The 18,033-nt window shown below is 42.8% G+C and overlaps 3 protein-coding genes across 3 annotated transcripts; 2 read left to right on the plus strand and 1 right to left on the minus strand.

Annotated features, from left to right (window-relative positions):
• Positions 1–1,129: 1,129 nt before the first annotated feature.
• pen-2 (presenilin enhancer) lies at positions 1,130–3,336 on the plus strand. The gene is made up of 3 exons (XM_065216519.1): positions 1,130–1,280; positions 1,342–1,446; positions 3,070–3,336. The coding sequence occupies exons 1-3, from the start codon at positions 1,220–1,222 to the stop codon at positions 3,207–3,209; spliced, it is 306 nt and encodes a 101-aa protein (XP_065072591.1). The 5' UTR covers positions 1,130–1,219; the 3' UTR covers positions 3,210–3,336.
• A 163-nt stretch (positions 3,337–3,499) lies between these two features.
• On the plus strand, positions 3,500–11,879 carry tous (testes of unusual size). Its single transcript, XM_065216520.1, has 8 exons — positions 3,500–3,886; positions 3,942–4,025; positions 8,147–9,060; positions 9,121–9,656; positions 9,714–10,184; positions 10,244–10,481; positions 10,546–11,624; positions 11,686–11,879. Exons 1-8 carry the CDS (start codon positions 3,714–3,716, stop codon positions 11,821–11,823), a joined length of 3,633 nt encoding a protein of 1,210 aa, XP_065072592.1. The 5' UTR covers positions 3,500–3,713; the 3' UTR covers positions 11,824–11,879.
• A 59-nt stretch (positions 11,880–11,938) lies between these two features.
• Positions 11,939–13,451, minus strand: LOC135696978 (glucose-fructose oxidoreductase domain-containing protein 1). The gene is made up of 2 exons (XM_065216521.1): positions 12,932–13,451; positions 11,939–12,873 (listed from the first exon to the last, which is right to left on the minus strand). Exons 1-2 carry the CDS (start codon positions 13,391–13,393, stop codon positions 12,154–12,156), a joined length of 1,182 nt encoding a protein of 393 aa, XP_065072593.1. The 5' UTR covers positions 13,394–13,451; the 3' UTR covers positions 11,939–12,153.
• Between the last annotated feature and the right edge of the window lie 4,582 nt (positions 13,452–18,033).

Consider the following 18,033-nt stretch of genomic DNA (forward strand, 5'->3'; position numbering starts at 1 on the left):
CTTCTTTAAGTTTAAATACTGGTGTAAACAACTCTTACAAAGTCAAAGTTGCTGCTTGGGTATTGCAACGACGGGTAATCATTGAAAGTACTTGCATTTTGCTCAGGCACTTTTGAGCAAACTGAAACCACCTTCTCATACTCGAAATGTGCCTCGACCAATCTGGCACAACGATGCCCTATATGCTCTCTGACCAAAGCGCAGGGAACAACAATATTTTACTTACTCGTAAGTATTTTCTACCCAAAATTAAGTTCAATTTTCTCAAACTCGAGAATATCTCATATACTCACTAGTAGTTTATTGAATGGTAGTCATGAGAAAGTCGAATCTTTCGTTCCGTTTTTGACAACAACAAAAAGTGAGAGTGGGGTGTAAAACTCAAAATTAACCAAAGTTAAGTAAAAAGAACTTAAATTTAGGGTATTTTTTTTTTCCTCTATGCATATCTGATTCTATTGTCGTGTACTCAAATATCAGTTATTTTCATTTGCCGTGCGCTCAACGACAGTGACATCTTCCGATATTGAACAGAAACGAAATATATAACTTCAGGGAAGATGGGGAAGATTCGATTAAACTATGACATTCACACGTTTTTTTTTTTTTCGTTTTTTTTAACCCTCTTCTTCCCCCCTCCTGTGTCACGCTTTTTCCTATATTTTCACGTATTGTCACAAGTTCTAGGAGCCCCTCCCTCCACCCACAAGAGTGGACGTCTTATTTAATTTACTCCACCATCCAATATTCTAACCCACATCTGTAGTTCACAGGTTTTACACTAGAGGGTGGCAACACGTCCGTTGAAAACTCCCGAAAATTGTTGAAATTTATCACTAAGTAGTACTGAATTTAAATTTTAATCAGTTTTTTATGCGGCTTCTCAATAATATTAGAATATTTTTCATTTATTTTTGAATGAAATTTAGACTTACCAATGAGCACCAATACGTTTTCCGAAAATGATTGCTTTTTAATCCTTTTTGGTTATTCGGTTCAACCGTTTCACGTTCGTCAGTTATCATCGGTTATTTGCGTTACACCTATTGGTATGCTGTGAGTGGAGTATTTTGCTGTAAATGATGACAGCCCATTATTTGTTTACGTTTTGTATAAACTTGTTTCCTTGTACGCTTTCATTAAATTTCGATTGCGGTGAAAATATTTCACATTATTCGCTTCACTATTCCACAATCTAGGGTAATAAAACCAGTAAGTCATGGATCTCTCTCGGGTGCCCAATGAGCGCAAGCTGTATCTCTGCAAGTGGTATTTCAAAGGTAAGTTTTAGCCATAAATTATAAAAAAATAGGCTAGATTAGTCATCAATTTCGTTTGCAGTCGGATTCGCCCTCCTACCCTTCGTGTGGGCCATCAACACCGTGTGGTTCTTTAGTGAGGCCTTCCGTAAACCCACCTACGACGAGCAGAAGGAGATTCGGAAATGTGAGTAATGATCCTCCATACTGTATGCTTGACTATGCGAGATATCGGCTTTCCGGAAATATGTACTGTAAAATTCTAGAGCAACATGTGTCAAATGTAAACAATGCCAAAACGCCGATTTCTCGTGAATTAAGGCTCATTCAGGTAAACTGTTGCACATGTTACTCTAGAAATATTAGGCTAAAATCGAAGACAACATATCAAATTGATATGTTGTCTTTGCTAAAATGCATGTTAAACGCTGTCCAGACTGGAGAGTTATAACATGTTATAACAGTTACAAATAATTGCAACACAGAAACCACCTATTATAGTACGTTCAGACTACAGAGTTATAACATGTTATAGCCAAGGTTGCAAAGACTCATTTCAGCTAAAACAATGTTTTTCTAAATTATGAAATAATTAGATGCCATGATCAAATTTTGAATTGGTAGGATACAAGAAAAGGTTGCAAAGAATGTGTTTGACATATTAAACCTGTTTATTTCACTTCATGAGAGTCACAATCAGCGATTTTTCACAAACTCACTCACTCACTCACTCACTCACTCAGCGATCAGCAAATCGCTGATTGTGACTCATAGAAAGCAAAATTTACAGGTTTTATTTTTCCAACGCATACTTTGTAACCTCTTCTTGTAAGTTACAAGTAAGACATGCCATCATACCATCTTTTGGTTTTATTATTCCGAAAAACATTATTTTAGCTGAAATGAGTCTTTGCAACCTTGGTTATAGCGCTATCTTGATGGTGGTCTCTGTGTTGCAATTATTTGACAACCGTTATAACATGTTATAACTCTCCAGTCTGGACAGCGTTTTAGATTAACAAAAAGTAACTACTAATATGGGAACTTGGAGTTCCAATTTTTATATTAGAAACCCGACATTAGATTATTTATGGTGATATTCTTTTTTACAAACCTAAACGATGATGATTGCAGAATATAATTTCCGGGGAAATTTGTATATGCGATAATTGTGATTATGAATTAATATAAGAGGATGTTCATAAACTACGTAGACACTTAAGGAGGAAGGAGGAAGGCGAGTGTATACGGTCCTTACACATTTTCGATTGTCTCGCGGGGGTCTAAAACCTCTCAAAATCGGTCTATGTAGTATATGAACAACTCATAATTGATAATTCATCAATTAATAAACAGGTTTTAATTAAATAACCACGTTTAACGATTACGTGCGATACGATACCCGGAAATCGGCCCTAATACCTATGACAGACAGACATAATTGTATTAACGTTTTACTCCTACAACAATCCAGTACCAGAATAGACGTAGGTACCAGCGTAAAGGACTACAACGTTAGTACAAATAGGTCTGTCAGGTATAACATACGTTGGGACTTCTAACAACGATCTAGCATATCAATATTTCTTTTAGATATACTGCCCATAATCGCATAACTGTCTTGTATCGATAGGAAATGAGGTTTATATCACTGCTATGCGTTTATGAGCAGGACATACACTCACTGCCCATAATCGCATATCAGTCGCATCTTTGCTTGATTTCCTATCAATATGGGACAGTTGAGCGATTACGGCAGTACACCTAACAGCGTTTCAATATAAATATCTATTTTCCCTTCAATTTTCAGATGTGATATTTTCCGGCATCGGATCCCTCATATGGTTTATAATTATCCTATCCTGGGTCATGACATTCCAGCTGAAACGAACAGAGTGGGGCGACTTTGCGGACAGTATAAGTTTCATCATTCCGCTAGGACGCGCCTGAAGCAGTTTATGATATCTACTCATGCATAGATTTTCTAAATATGGACTATAAGTTAAGATTTAATACCCACTTACTCATTGAAATAAACATTTTCATTAACACCCTCAGCCAAAACAACCGAAAAGTAGGCTATAGCAATATCGATCGCTGATTTGCTTTCAAGTTCACTGCCCTGTTTCTATCAATCATCATTCTCACCTCAAAGAATCATTGGGCGGCGCATTCCCGACGCTCAATGACCTGTTGCTTCTAAATAACTAGCAAACTGTTCCCCCCTCGAGCCACGTTGCACGTAGGTAGAGTGCATTCCTGCCAACGGAACAACTATCGGAATCCGGTTACCAAGGTACCACCGGGTCAAACTCCTGAATGCACCCGTTGTTTATTTTCCTGGCCTGGTTTCAGTCTTCCAGAGGGACGTCAATCGATAAGTAGTGAAAAATTGCCGCTCCGTGGTGGAATTTGCTGATTTTCTTCATTCAAAGATTTTAATTGAACGGAATAATGGAGAAAGAGACCCGTTCGAAGCAGATTTCGATCGTTCCGAAGAACGTTTTCGGTCTGCGGACGGACATCCTTGGAAATGTGCACTTTACCACGAAGCAGGAGATAATCTACCCGGTGGCGGGGGTTTTGGCCATCCATGACTTTGCCACCAATAAGCAGAAGTTTTTGAGGTCTGGAATGATATTCATTCCTTGGTTTCCTAATTTGATTGCAACTTCATTTTAGATTTCCCGAAAACTACCACCCGGAAAGGATTGTTGTTTCCCCGGACCGAAAGTACATAGCCATATCCGAAAAAAGCGCCGATAAGTAAGTATGGCTATATTTAGATCGATAATTCGTCGCTAGCCTGTATTACAGTGGTGATTGGGGTTTCACTCACGCGGTAATTCGTTGAACACCTAGCGGGAGTCAAACACGTGGTTGCTTAAGTATCTCATTGGGATCGGAAAGATTTATAGTGATGAGGACTGCTAATCGATAACCGTTGATAACGTCTGCGTTAAAGTCTGCAATGCAAATTTACACATTTGATGCAAATTCAATCAGAATTATTCTACGATATGGATGCCCGCTAACATGGAATTTGATTAACCATTTGTCTGTAAGTATGTACCTTGGAGTCAATTGGACCCCATTGCACTTTGACAGACTAGAACTTTTTTATTTGGCAATGAATTTGTCTAATTATTTTATAATTATCTTCTTAGAATCTGAAATACTAGACGAAATCTGCTACTAAATACTTGAAATATTATCCCTTGCATCTATTTTCATGGAAAACTTACGTTGTCTCCTGGGGTCAATTTGACCTTAAATTAAAATTGGGTTCTTTATGGGTATTGAGGTATTTGGGATCTTTATTTTCAAATATATCGGTTGCTATCTGAAGGGGCTTCGTTTTCTGAGCACTATGATATTTTTTCGATTCCATTTACTGCCACTAATTTTAAATCTAGATTTCACTAACAAATTAACTGCTCGCTCCCATACAAAGTACCACCGAGGCGCGCTTAGATGGTGATTTTTGCAAATGTAATCACACCTATTTAAAATAGTTCCAGTGCGCCAAAATTGTGATTTTTATGGGTATTGAGGTAATTGTATAATCGTTATCTGCATGTCAAATGGAACCAAAATCCAAAATTTCATCAATTTGGCAGCACTGGAATTACAACACTGGCGCGGTAACCATAGTACGGTGATAGAGGAAATGCTTCACCAAACCCGAGCGTCTGTTCACCATGGAGGTGCGGCTCAAAACGGCGTCTGTTCTCCATCACCGTCCTAGTGCCAGCGTGGGACTCTAAACAGAGCTGTGCACGATGGTCCCCCGGAGAGACAGGGGGTTGGGGCAGGCCCAACAGGCCGCCCTGGAAAAAACATAAAGTTGCAAATACTGAAGAAAGAAATACGGATCGGAACAATCGGCACAGACCTACGCGACGAAATAAGGACTACGATTGGAAACTCGGAACATGGAACTGCAAATTGCTCGGCTTCCCGGGCTGCGATAGGTTAATCTATGACGAACTTCAACCACGCAACTTCGAAGTCGTAGCACTGCAGGAACTTTGATGGACGGGACAAAAGGTATGGAAAAGCGGGCATCGAGCGGCTACTTTCTACCAGAGCTGTGGCACAACCAACGAGCTGGGAACCGGCTTTTTAGTGCTGGGTAAGATGCGCCAACGCGTGATTGGTTGGCAGCCGATCAACGCCAGGAACGGCATTTTCTCCGACATTATCAACGTCCGCACGTACCGCAGTGCGAACATAGATTCGGACCACTACCTAGTTGCAGTATGCATGCGCTCAAAACTCTCGACGGTGCATAACACCCGTCGAAGTCGAACGCCGCGACCCAACATTGAGCAACTACGGGACGCCGGATTTGCCCAGGACTACGCGCAACAGCTGGAAGTTGCACTATCCACGGAAGAGCAGTTTGGCGCAGGTTCTCTTGAAGATGGCTGGAGGGATATCCGTTCCGCCATAGGTAGTACTGCTGCAGCGGCACTAGAGACTGCAATCCCGGACCGAAGAAATAACTGGTTTGACGGCGAATGCAAACTATTAGTAGAGGAGAAGAATGCAGCACGGGCGAGAATGCTGCAACACCGCACGAGATTGAATGTGGAGCGATACAGACAAGCGCGGAACAGACAAAACTCGGTTTTCCGAAGGAAGAAGCGTCAGCAGGAAGACCGAGATCGCGAGGCAATGGAAAATCTGTACCGCGTAAACGACACACGGAAGTTCTACGAGAAGCTAAATAGTTCACGTAAAGGCTACGGACTTGGACGGTAACCTTCTCACGAACGAGTGTGAGGTGATTGAGAGGTGGAAGCAATACTATGACGAGCACCTCAACGGTGAAGCAGCAGAAAATGAAGGTGGCACGGCAACAGATCTTGGAGCACGCGCAGAAGACGACAGGCTACCGGCCCCTGATCTTCAAGAAGTTGAGGAGGAGATCGGTCGGCTGAAGAACAACAAAGCAACTGGTGTAGATCAACTACCAAGTGAGCTATTAAAATACGGTGGTGAAGCACTGGCTAGAGCGCTGCACTGGGTAATTGCCAAGATTTGGGAGGAGGAGATATTACCGGAGGAGTGGATGGAAGGTGTCATATGCCCAATCTACAAGAAGGGCGACAAGTTGGATTGCTGCAACTACCGCGCGATCACACTACTGAGCGCCGCCTACAAGGTACTCTACCAAATTCTATGCCGCCGCCTGTCACCATTTGCAAGAGAGTTCGTGGGGCAATGTTGGGCCAACCAGGCAGGATTCATGGGTGCCCGCGCTACCACGGACCAAATTTTCGCGATTCGGCAGGTTCTGCAGAAATGCCGTGAATACAAAGTGCCCACACGTCATTTGTTCATCGATTTCAAATCCGCATACGACACAATCGATCGAGATCAGCTATGGCAGATTATGCACGAGTACGGATTTCCGGATAAACTGACGCGATTGGTCAAGGCGACGATAGATCGAGTGATGTGCGTTGTTCGAGTATCGAGGACACTCTCAAGTCCCTTTGAATCTCGAAGGGGTTTACGGCAAGGTGATGGACTTTCGTGTCTGCTATTCAACATCGTGTTAGAAGGTGTGATCAGAAGAGCAGGGATAGACACGAGTGGCACGATCTTCAGGAAGTTCATCCAGCTTCTTGGCTTCACCGATGACATTGACATCATGGCACGGAATTTTGAGACGATGGCGGAAACGTACATCAGACTGAAGGCTGAAGCTAGGCGGATTGGACTTGCCATCAACGCATCAAAGACAAAATACATGAAAGGAAGAGGTTCTAGGGAAGACAATGTTAGCCTCCCACCCCAAGTTCAGATTGACGGTGACGAAATCGAGGTGGTCGATGAGTTCGTGTATTTGGGCTCACTGGTGACCACCGAAAATGATACCAGCAGAGAAATTCAAAGACGCATTATGGCAGGGAATCGTGCCTACTTTGGACTCCGGAGGACGCTCCGGTCGAATAAAATTCGCCGCCGCACGAAGTTGACTGTCTACAAGACGCTGATTAGACCGGTGGTCCTCTACGGCCACGAGACCTGGACTATGCTCGTGGAGGACCAACGCGCCCTTGGTGTTTTCGAACGGAAGATGTTGGTAACATCTACGGTGGAGTGCAGATGGATGACGGAACGTGGAGGAGGCGAATGAACCACGAATTGCACCAGCTGCTGGGAGAACCATCTATCGTCCACATTGCAAATATTGGGCGACTACGGTGGGCTGGGCACGTCGTAAGAATGCCGGACGACGACGCAGTGAAAATGGTTCTAGAAAGCGACCGAACAGGAACAAGAAGAAGAGGCGCGCAGCGGGCAAGGTGGATCGACCAAGTAGAAGGCGACCTGCGAACCCTATGCAGGCTACGAGGCTGGCGAAGTGTGGCCATGGATCGAGAAAAGTGGAGACGACTTCTTCGGACAGCAGAGAACAACAAAGCCTTAGCCTGATTGGTACGGTAAGTAAGGAATTATTTTAAATAACATACACATCTGAGGTGTAGCTTACGGAGATACGCATTTCATATTAAGCCGATGGATGTCATTCAGACGCTGTTTGAGCCGCATGGTGAACAGAATCTCGGATTGGCGAAGCATTCCCTCTATCGCTGTGCTATAGTTACTGTGCCAGTTTCACGTCGCACCTCCTCACTTTGCTATTGTCGGATTGATAACATTGGCTACGCCACCCTGCTGTGTCCATGTTTTAGCTGGTAGTCTTTTGTGCTTTCCGAATTTCCGACTCCCCATTTCTCAATCAAAGCAAATATGAGAAAAGCGAAAAGTTGTATCAGAAAACTTTTCAGTGTGGGTCTCTAAAAATCTAATAAAAACCCAGAACCACCTAGATATTACGACACTACATACCTTTTGCATCAACTCACCAGCAAATCCCTGATCAACATCTACGATATTGCCACGCTGAAGAAGCGCAAAACCCTGCAGCTGCCCCCGGACTGTCCCAACACCCAGATCGGTAACATCTGCTTTACGTACGACTCACGTGGAATTGCGGTCCTGTCCGTTGAACCGGATGCCTTCCTGTCGATCTTTTCGTTCGACAAGAACGAATCACTCATCATCGGACGTGCCTCCAACTCCAGCCAACAGGGCCAGGCCAACTATCTGTCCTGCAATCCGGGCGATGCCACGATCGTTGCCGTCGGCGGCTACTACATGTTGAAGATCATGAACAAAACGGACAAGGGTTTCGGCCAAATCGGTACCATCAAGGGAGACAACTTGCTGGTAACGTCGATTGCTTGGTTGACCGCTGAAGCACTCGCCGCAGGAACGGCGGAAACCGAACTGATCGTCGTCGAATCTGGAGAACTCAAACTGAAGCTTAGAGCTGATGAAGTCGAGAAGATAGATCTCTCGGCAGACACGGACGGTGAGCTATCACCCACTCCGGAAGGTAGCGACTCAGGCATCAAGAAAGACAACCACGACGTTCTTTGTTTGACGCAGTTTAATCAAGGATTCCTCTATTCGATCCACAATTCTGTGCACGTATTCGAGAAAACCACTAACTACATCTTCACGAAGAAGTCGGTCATACGAATCCCCATTACCCTGTACGATCAGCAATCATACAAGATCATGAATGTCGCCGTGAACGCCGAACAGGACACGATCGTGGTAGCGACGAAGCATTCCCAAATCTACATAGGAATGCTCTTTGTGCCGGAAACTCTGAAGGTTAGCGAGCTCGTTTTCAGACATCTCGGTGAACCGTTGCATGTCCGTGGGATCGTTGGATTGTCCGTGTGCTCCTGGAAGCCGATTATCATGACAGCATGTAAGTTACTCACTCAACTCGGGAAAGTCATGATCCACCTTGACTTTTTTTCAATTTCAGCCAAGGATCTCACGATACGTCTGTGGAACTATCAGAGCATGAAGGTCGAATTGGTCAAAAAGTTCCAGATCGAGATTGGGGTCATTGCGCTGCATCCATCAGGGTTCTTCGCCGCCGTCGGGTTCATCGATTTGCTTCGGTTGATGCAAGTTCAGCTAGACGACCTTAAGGTCACCAAAGTGTTCAACTATCCGAATTGTACTCAGCTGAAATTTTCCAACCATGGTCATCTGCTGGCGGCAGCCCACGGCAACATCATCAGTTTGATCTGCATCTTTACATTCAGTGTCATTCAAACGCTAAAAGGACATAACGGAACCATACTAAGTTTGTCCTGGTCGACTGATGATCTATTCCTGGCTTCCGGCGGCAACGATGGGGCGATCTACAAATGGAATGTCGTCACCGGCGAACGGATGGAGGAGATCGTTCAGAAAGGCATTCACTACCGATCACTATCGTTGACGAGCGATGCCAACTCGGTGTTTGCCATCACCAATACCGGGCTAATACGGGAGATGTGCAAGTCCGATATTGTAAGTAACCTCTCGGATAGGCTTTAGAATATTACCACCTCCGATTTAATGTTTCAGAACCGCGAATTCAAAATTCCGGAGCTGACGCCTTTGACAGATATTTCCCTCTCCCGATCGGATCTGATCATGTTCGTGGGAACGGAAAAGGGTCACCTGTACTACGTGGACAGTAGCAATGGGAACTGCAGCAATTTTAGATTTTTCAACACAAAGATCACGAAGGTCTGCATGACCTACAACGATTGTACGCTGGTGACAGCAGCTGACGATGGAACGCTGATAATCTGGACGATCTTGAACAACGAGGGTAAAACGGCATCGCATGCTAGAGAACTTGGCCAGTGCTCTGACATACTGATTGCGCGGCAAGATTTGGTCGATAAAATCGATTTGATTTCTACACTGGAGATGCGGATCCAGCAACAAATTATGGAGTTTCAGTACAAGATGAAGCAAGGGGATCGGTTCCATTCGGAGCAGATGAGAGACATTCACCGGGATTACTGTGCAGCCATCGAGGAGTTGAAGGTTAGTTAATGTTGATGTGTCCTTTTTTGAAATAGTTGTTGAATGTTGTATGTATGCAGAAAAAGAATGAGGAAATGGAGCTGGCTCACCTGGAGGAGTTCAATCTAATGACGGCTAGCATCGCCCAGGCGAAGGAAGACCATCAGAAAGAAATGATGGATTTCGAAGGGCAGTTTCACGAGAAGATCATTATGGAATATGATAAGCTCACTGAACTGAAGCAACGAATGGACCAGATGCGAGAGGATTATGAAGTCAAGCTCCGGCGATCAGCAGGCTGTTTGCAGGATACGATCGGTGAGTATTGCTGTTTTCTCAACTGAAGCGATGTTCCCAACCGAATACCTTTTTTTTTCATTAGAATCCCTGGAATCTGAACAAAGGAAGCAACTGAACGACAAACAGGAAATCATCAACGGCCTGCTGAAGGATATGGAACGAAAACGCATGGAGTTTGACGAGTACTGTAAACAAGTTGACGTGGATAACGATCGCAACAAGGTGGAGCTTCAGTTGAACTATGAGAAGAAGCTCCAAGAGGAGCAGGAAAACTGCATGAAGTGGCGGGGAGAGGCCGGTGTGTTGAAGAAAAAGTTTTCCACCCTCAGCCGAGAGACGGAAAATTATCGGAAGGACATTGAAACCCTCCAGTACCAGCATGGAAAGTTTCAACAAGCTATCAAACAGCATCAGCGAGATATTGAAGATCTAAAGCAGGAGCTAGCGGATCGAGAACTGACTATAAAGGAGAAAGAAAGGAAGCTGCATGAGATGAGTAAGAGAACTAACGACTTAGAGAAATATAAACAGGTTCAAACGCACAAAATCACCGAGCTGAGGAGCCAAATAGAACCGAAGCAGAGGGAAATCAGAGAGAAGAAAGAAGTAATTGGCGAAATGGAGAAGAAACTGGAGGAATTACAACAGAATAACAAGCAGCTGGCACTGCAGTTGCAGGAGCTTCGCGACAAATACTACGGAGCCGATTTGGAGCTTCGAAAGGAACGGAATCGTTTCCGTGGTGCAAAGCACCAGTATCAACAGGTTTGTCGTGAGATCTACAACGTAGCAGGACTGATTCAGAAGCCCGAGGAGCTGAAACGAGGAATTACGGATTTGTGCCATCGGTACTCGGACGACAAGGAGCTGCAGAAGTCGTTGGCTTTGGACGAGGACGTCCAGAATGAGTTCCTTCGACAGAGAGAACACCTGGAGAAGTTGACCAAGAGTTCTAAAATGAAGAGTGGCCAGAAGAAGGACACCGGTGAAACGATGAAGCTGATGAAGGAAAACATGGAACTGCTGGCAGAGTTGAACAAGCTGAGAGAGCTACTGAATGAGAAACAACGCGCTTGCACCCGAATGGAGGCACTGCTGGGGTTATCCAGTAAAGCCATATCACCCCGGGAAGCGAAATTGAAGCTGGAAAAGGCTGTCTCTGTGAGTATCTAAAGTTTAACTTGGATTAACTATGACTGTTAACCATAATGGTTCTTTTCAGGACAAGGACGAATTGGAGAACAGACACCGTGAGCAGGTTACTAAACTGCAAGAAGTAATCAAATCGCTATCGAACGAAAATCAAAACTTGCGATCGGAAATCGTGGCTTTAAACAAGAAGAATAACGGTCGAAGTTAAGCACTTTACCTTCGTACTCATGTAAATATACTTTTAAGAGTTTACTATCAATGGACATCTTTCTCTTTTTTTCCTATTAGTCTCCAAGTACTTCCTTCAATTAGAAAACGTTGTATTCAAGTGTTTAAATATGGTACTTGTTCCAAAAAGCCGTGAATAAAAAGATACAATATTAATAAGCACAAAAACTGTGAAAATAATAGTTATAGATAGTTATAAAAATAGCAAAAAAATAATCTGTAAAAATATTAGGATTCTCAAATGCAAGGAAAACATATCGACATCTTCACGTTTAGCTAATACTGCTCTGCCGATTACATCTGGCTCCTTTCAGTGAAGGGCAGTCGCAGATGTCATCCTGGCCGCGGATAAAAATTTCTGATTCGTGGGAGATTCGGTGCAAACATTTACCTTAGTCCAGCATCGATCCTCACTGGATTTCCGAACCGCATCCAGCACCGCCTGAACGTAGAGGCCATCCTCGAAGGTGGCAGCCGCCTGAACGGGTTCCTTAATCCACCCGGCGGACTCTTTGTTCGGATGGAAAGCGTCTCTCAAAGCACCAACCATCTTGCAGAGACCTTTCACATAAGGCCTCGGCAGCGTCGTTTCCGATGTTGAAAATTGCAAATCCTGCACGTCTATGTACAGCATTTCCTCCTTGATGGATCCAGCTTCACCGGTCGTTCGATGACCAACCAAATCACCTCCCCTCACAGTCAGGTGACCTTCTCCTCCATAAACGGCCACCTCCTGATGGAAGGTATTGTTCGAAACGTGACAATTTATATTAACCGTCACCAAGGTTCCACTTTCCAGCTCCATCTGGAAGGTACAAAAGTCCGGAGCGGTGATCTGACGAATACCATTTATTTGGCCCATGTGCTTAACATAGGTCCGAACGGTCCCATGAACTTTTATAGCCTTCCGTTCGGTTAGATACTTCACCAAATCTATCACGTGGCTGCCGACTAAATTGAGAACTCCCCCTCCCATTGTCTCGTCACACAACCAATCGAACTTGTTATGAAACAACGAACTCATTCGGACCTAAAACGGAACAAATCACTAATAATCATTAATTGAATCTGAAGCCAAACCCCAATACCTTAACATCAATCAACGACAGCTGCTCCGGCGGTCCTAGATAGCCCTCCTGGATAGCTTTCTTCATGTGCCCAATGGCTGGCAAGAAACGCAAAGAGTGATTCACGATGGAAATCAACGACGGATAATACTGGCAAGCACGGACCATTTTGAGGGCGTCCGTTTGAAAGAGACTCATCGGTTTATCACAGACCACATGCTTCCCGATTCCGAGTGCCTTCACCGATATCTGAGAGTGTAGGTACGGCGGACAGGTGATAAACACCATATCGACGTCCTTCCGCAGCAGCACGTCATCGATCTTGCTGGTAAAGAAGGGAATCTGTAGCTCCAAGGCAGCTTCCTCGGCCTCTCGCAGGGTGCGACCCCAGATAGCTGCAATGTTGAAACCCTTATCTCGAAGGATCGGTACCAGCACGCGGGTGATCTCACCGGTACCAAACATCCCGATTCCCGGTAGCATTGCGAACGGGACACTATACCAGCTAAGAGCGGCACACGCGGGTTATACGATCTAAAATACTGGAAGTTTTCACGATTTTCACGCAACAGATAACGGGAATAAGTAGAAAATTGATCACGATTTCGTGGTACGAATGAGCAGAGCAAAACAAAAATGCGTCAACAAACACGACCGAGGCGAGGTTAGCGGGCTAGCGGGTTTGATTCGAAAGGTCAACACGTCAACAGACACGGAAAGGCGAAACAACTCAAAATTCAGAGGAAACATGTCAGAAGGGTCTAACTTGAAACTTAGGCTCTGAACCATTTGGTGGATTATTTTAACTTTTGGTTAAAATTTGACAGATGGAAAGTTATCGATTAACCCTGCTATCCGAGCGTGGTTATTTCTGACAGACAAGAAGTTAAATTTTGACGACCGTGGCTCGAAAACCGGTCGATCGACAGCACGGGGATTTTCGAACATAAGAAATAACTTTCGAAATGTCACTTTTAACTACGAGTTAAATTTAACTCGGCAAATGGTTCACAGCCTTAAACAATGACTTGAATCGTCGGTTTCTTAGGTTTCTTACGAATGACTACATACTCACTCAAACTAACTAAATCATCTGACAGAAAAATGTTTGTTCTATGAGCTAGTGTAGTCAGATTCTGTACGCTTCTAGTTATACCAGGGGGTGGAAACTAACGATTTTAAATTGGCTCACCACTTTAGTAGCCTATTGGTCCCAAGCAAACGATTAACGTACCCTATTCTAGTTGAAATTCTATTACTACACTATGTTTGTTTTGATTCGCAATGAAAGTTTGACAGATAACATCAGGGGTGTGTGGATTCATGCAGAACATGCAGGGGTGAGTGAAATAGCTTGGGACTGCTTGGGACCGTTGTTCTGGTACTGAGTGAGCCAAAAATAATAATGATTTTCTTCGGGACCCAGTGGTCTTAGAGTTACCTCTATGGTTATACCCTTCTGACATGTTTCCTCTGAATTAAATCATTTCTAGACTTAACTTTGAAAGGGGCGGAAGACCCAAAATTAAACACACCAAATTTTGCCACATATACACTCAAAAATATAAGTTAACAAAGAAAGTTTAAAATTTAATCATATGTATTAACAATGTTTATACATTGATTTGATTAAAATTTATTTTAAAATTATGCTAAGTCCGAATAACAGCGAGAAATTTGATAAGGGGTGTATACCGCTGATTTAGTCTTTTACAAGAGTTCAAATATTTAACAACAGAATATCAACATCTTATTTACTGATGTAAGTTCAGAAAAACCATAAGTGAAAAGCGGGATATGAGCTGAAAAAGTACTCCGGTTTTGTTGTGAATTCTTTTAATCGCATCGATAACATCGAAAATTTATAGCTATGACTTGTTCCAGATATGCTTGACTATTGGTTCGAATCCAGTTCGATGTCCTTCTTCCTGAACCTCAATCCAATTACTGCAGATTTCATGCGCAACCATTTTGATTCGACGAACCTGTTCAATATGCATTTGTTCAAGCATTTGAACTGAACCGAGCTGGTACTGTCTGGTGATAAGCAGAAGGAACAATTGCAAAGATTACTCTTCCCAGATGCAATAGAGGTTGTCCAGAAGTATGGTGCAAATGTGCTGCGGCACAACTCACTGGTGGTTCGCGTAAATGATTGCAGCGAGGATTGCAGGTAAGTTAATATAACTGTTAAATTTAACATATGCATAACTTCATTCATGGCACGTCCTGTGGTATTCCTTAACGAGAATACCTATGGGTGAATAACTGCTTGCAGTTTTGAAGTTGTAGCGAATTAAATGCTTCCATCATGCTCATCCCACGAATGAAATTATTCTCCCCTCTCCAACTTCCCATTTTCAGGGTAGAAGATGTTAAAGACATCATCAAGGACGTCTACTTACTGTAGTAGAACGCATTCTGATTCTTGATACAGAACATCGGTCACTTTTAGAAGGACGATACATCGTGTGCCTAGCCGAACACATCTCCAACAACGTGATTGACGTTTGGATGATTTGCTTCAAGAAATTCTCACGCCCGGTGATCGCTTTGGATGATGATTTACATTATTTTTATTTTAAACATTATTATCACATGACTTCAAACATGGAATACGTTTGAAATAAACCTTGTTTATTTTTGTGGCCAGAACAAACTGAGTATACGTTTAAATTTACCTCAAATATGTTTGTTTCAACGATAAATTTTTCTGCGTGTATGAAAGTTTGACAGATAAAATGAGGGGTTATTGGTTTTTCCTATGTTTCGAGGGGTGAATCGATTAGCTTGGGACCGAAGAGAGTACCAGAGCTGAGCCAAAAAGTTGAGCACGTTATTTCGGGACCTTCTGGTCTTGGAGTTACCTCTATGGTGCAACCACTTAAAATTGAGTTCTTAGCAAGTTATCCAATTTTGATATTTTTCAAAGACTTAGTTTTGAGTCAAATGTAACTGTTTCGTAAATAGTGAATGTTGGGCGAAAAGTTCTTAAAACAGAGTTTTCAATTTTAGTGAATATTGTCAAACATGAAATTTCCTTATTTTATAACAGGTTATCGTCATCAGATTGTGAGTCGTTACTATAGTCGCTATATTCCAGGGGTTTGACATATAGCTGGATACACGTTCTCAACATCAAAACAACAAAACATATCATGGTACCGCTGACAACGTTGCAGCAAACTTAAGCGATATGACAGCCATATCCAACCCCTGCTATATTCATAGGCTGGCGGATAGAATCTCGGGAACCAATTGAGCTGTCACATAGCAGAACCAATCGAGCAAATCACGACCAACAAGAGAAAAGAGCACATCAGTTATTGCGAACAAAACTTTGGAACCCCTTTTCTCGTGACTCAAGACTCGCCTACGCAAATTAATACCATCTTTGGGATGGGGAAACTTTCCCCTATGCGTTCGATTTTTAGAGCAAAGAATAATCAACGTTTTGTTTATAAAAGTTGATAGTACCTTTTCAATTAATGGTCTACAATATTTTGAATTGGTTCCTCTTTTTGATAAATCGAAATTCTATCCACCAGACTATGAATATAGCGACTATAGTCGTTACCCGTGACATCAGTTAACGGGATATCATATCAAGCATAACTTTTCAAAAGGACGTATGTAACATTGGATAGCAATGTCCATATGAGATTATTAAATCCTTTTTAAAAGTTAATGCTATTTTTTAAAGCTGTTTCTGCTATTAGTTGGATAAAGGGATTGCGTTTAAGGAAATTGTGAAAAATGTTGAGTTTTCGCAAACACGGACACAATTTTTATAAAACAAAATGATACACCTTTTACTTGTGTACTACTCACATACACCTTGCATGATTTATCTATTTGACAGAACGGTTTTCAGATACCGTGGACCCCCGCTAATCTGAACGACACCTCATTCATATTAACGGGGTCCATTTTTAATTTGAACTTCTAGTAACCCTATCACACATCTATGACACAAATGTCATTCCCATATACTGTGCATGAAGCCGAAAAATCTTGGTTCTCTGGTTCGATTTTACGTCAACATTTGACAGCTGCTGCAAATATTCGCAAATAAGCTCTGTTCATGCGTGATACGTTGTTATGGAAGTTTTCCGCGATTGGCGGGAAGGATTTTGTTTAATATTTGTTGTGCCATAGGCGCTGTTTACTGTGTTTAACAGGAATTGTCGTTGCCTAAAAATGAAGTGCATTGTAATTGGATTTGATAACAGCATTACTACACCATTAAAAACTTTTAACGCGATATAATCATGCGGTACACATGAATTTAGCTTAAGAACGTGTTTTCAACACTAACACCACCATCATCGGTGACGGCTTCAGCAAGTACCAGTCTTGCCAGGGATGTGCCCTATCAGCGTGTTTCTGGTTGCCTTATTTGCTGTTTTGTTTTGATTCTGCGTTCCGTTTTGCAATGTTCCATTTCGCTTTACTCCGTTCCATGTGCAAAATGACGTTTAAGCAATTTTTAGTTTGCACGCCGTGCAGATAAGCGGGGTTCTAATAAAAAAGTGTTCAGATCGACCTGAAAACTGCACGGCTTGCTTGATGATTTGTGTGCATGCAGAAGGGATAAGTTGGGAATAGAAATAATAGATAGGATGGATTGAAATTTTGTGGACGTTGAAAATTTTAGGAGTGATTTGGGTAAAAATGGGATAATCCTGAAGTGTCGTCCCCCCTGGTTCAGATTACTACCGGTCATATTACCGGGGGGGTCCACGGTATACGTCAAATCAGATACACCGGTTTTTGTTTGGCATTGAATAATACTGGAAATAATAACGGTCAATCAAAACTTATTTATTGTAGGCCAATTATGGCAATGTGGTCCATTTAACGATCATCTTTCGGGAGTGACAAGTTGACAAATGAACAACATTGACATGAATCCGATCGACGTTGTTCGTTTGTCAACTTGTCACTCCCAACACAGTTAACCCGTTTTTGGGTAGGTTCAGTTTTGACCGATCTGGGTGGATTCTACCCAAATTTGGGAAGTTTTGGAATAGCGTGAAAACAATGCGTTTTGTTTTAGACGGCGGGATTTATCTTCGGCAAAGTTGTGTTGTTATTTTCTCGTTTCTCTTTATCTTCTTTCT

The sequence above is a fragment of the Ochlerotatus camptorhynchus genome, unplaced genomic scaffold, assembly GCF_037179485.1.
Source record: "Ochlerotatus camptorhynchus isolate MF236.1 unplaced genomic scaffold, CSIRO-AGI_Acam_v1.1 ptg000064l, whole genome shotgun sequence".
Lineage (NCBI taxonomy): Eukaryota > Metazoa > Arthropoda > Insecta > Diptera > Culicidae > Ochlerotatus > Ochlerotatus camptorhynchus.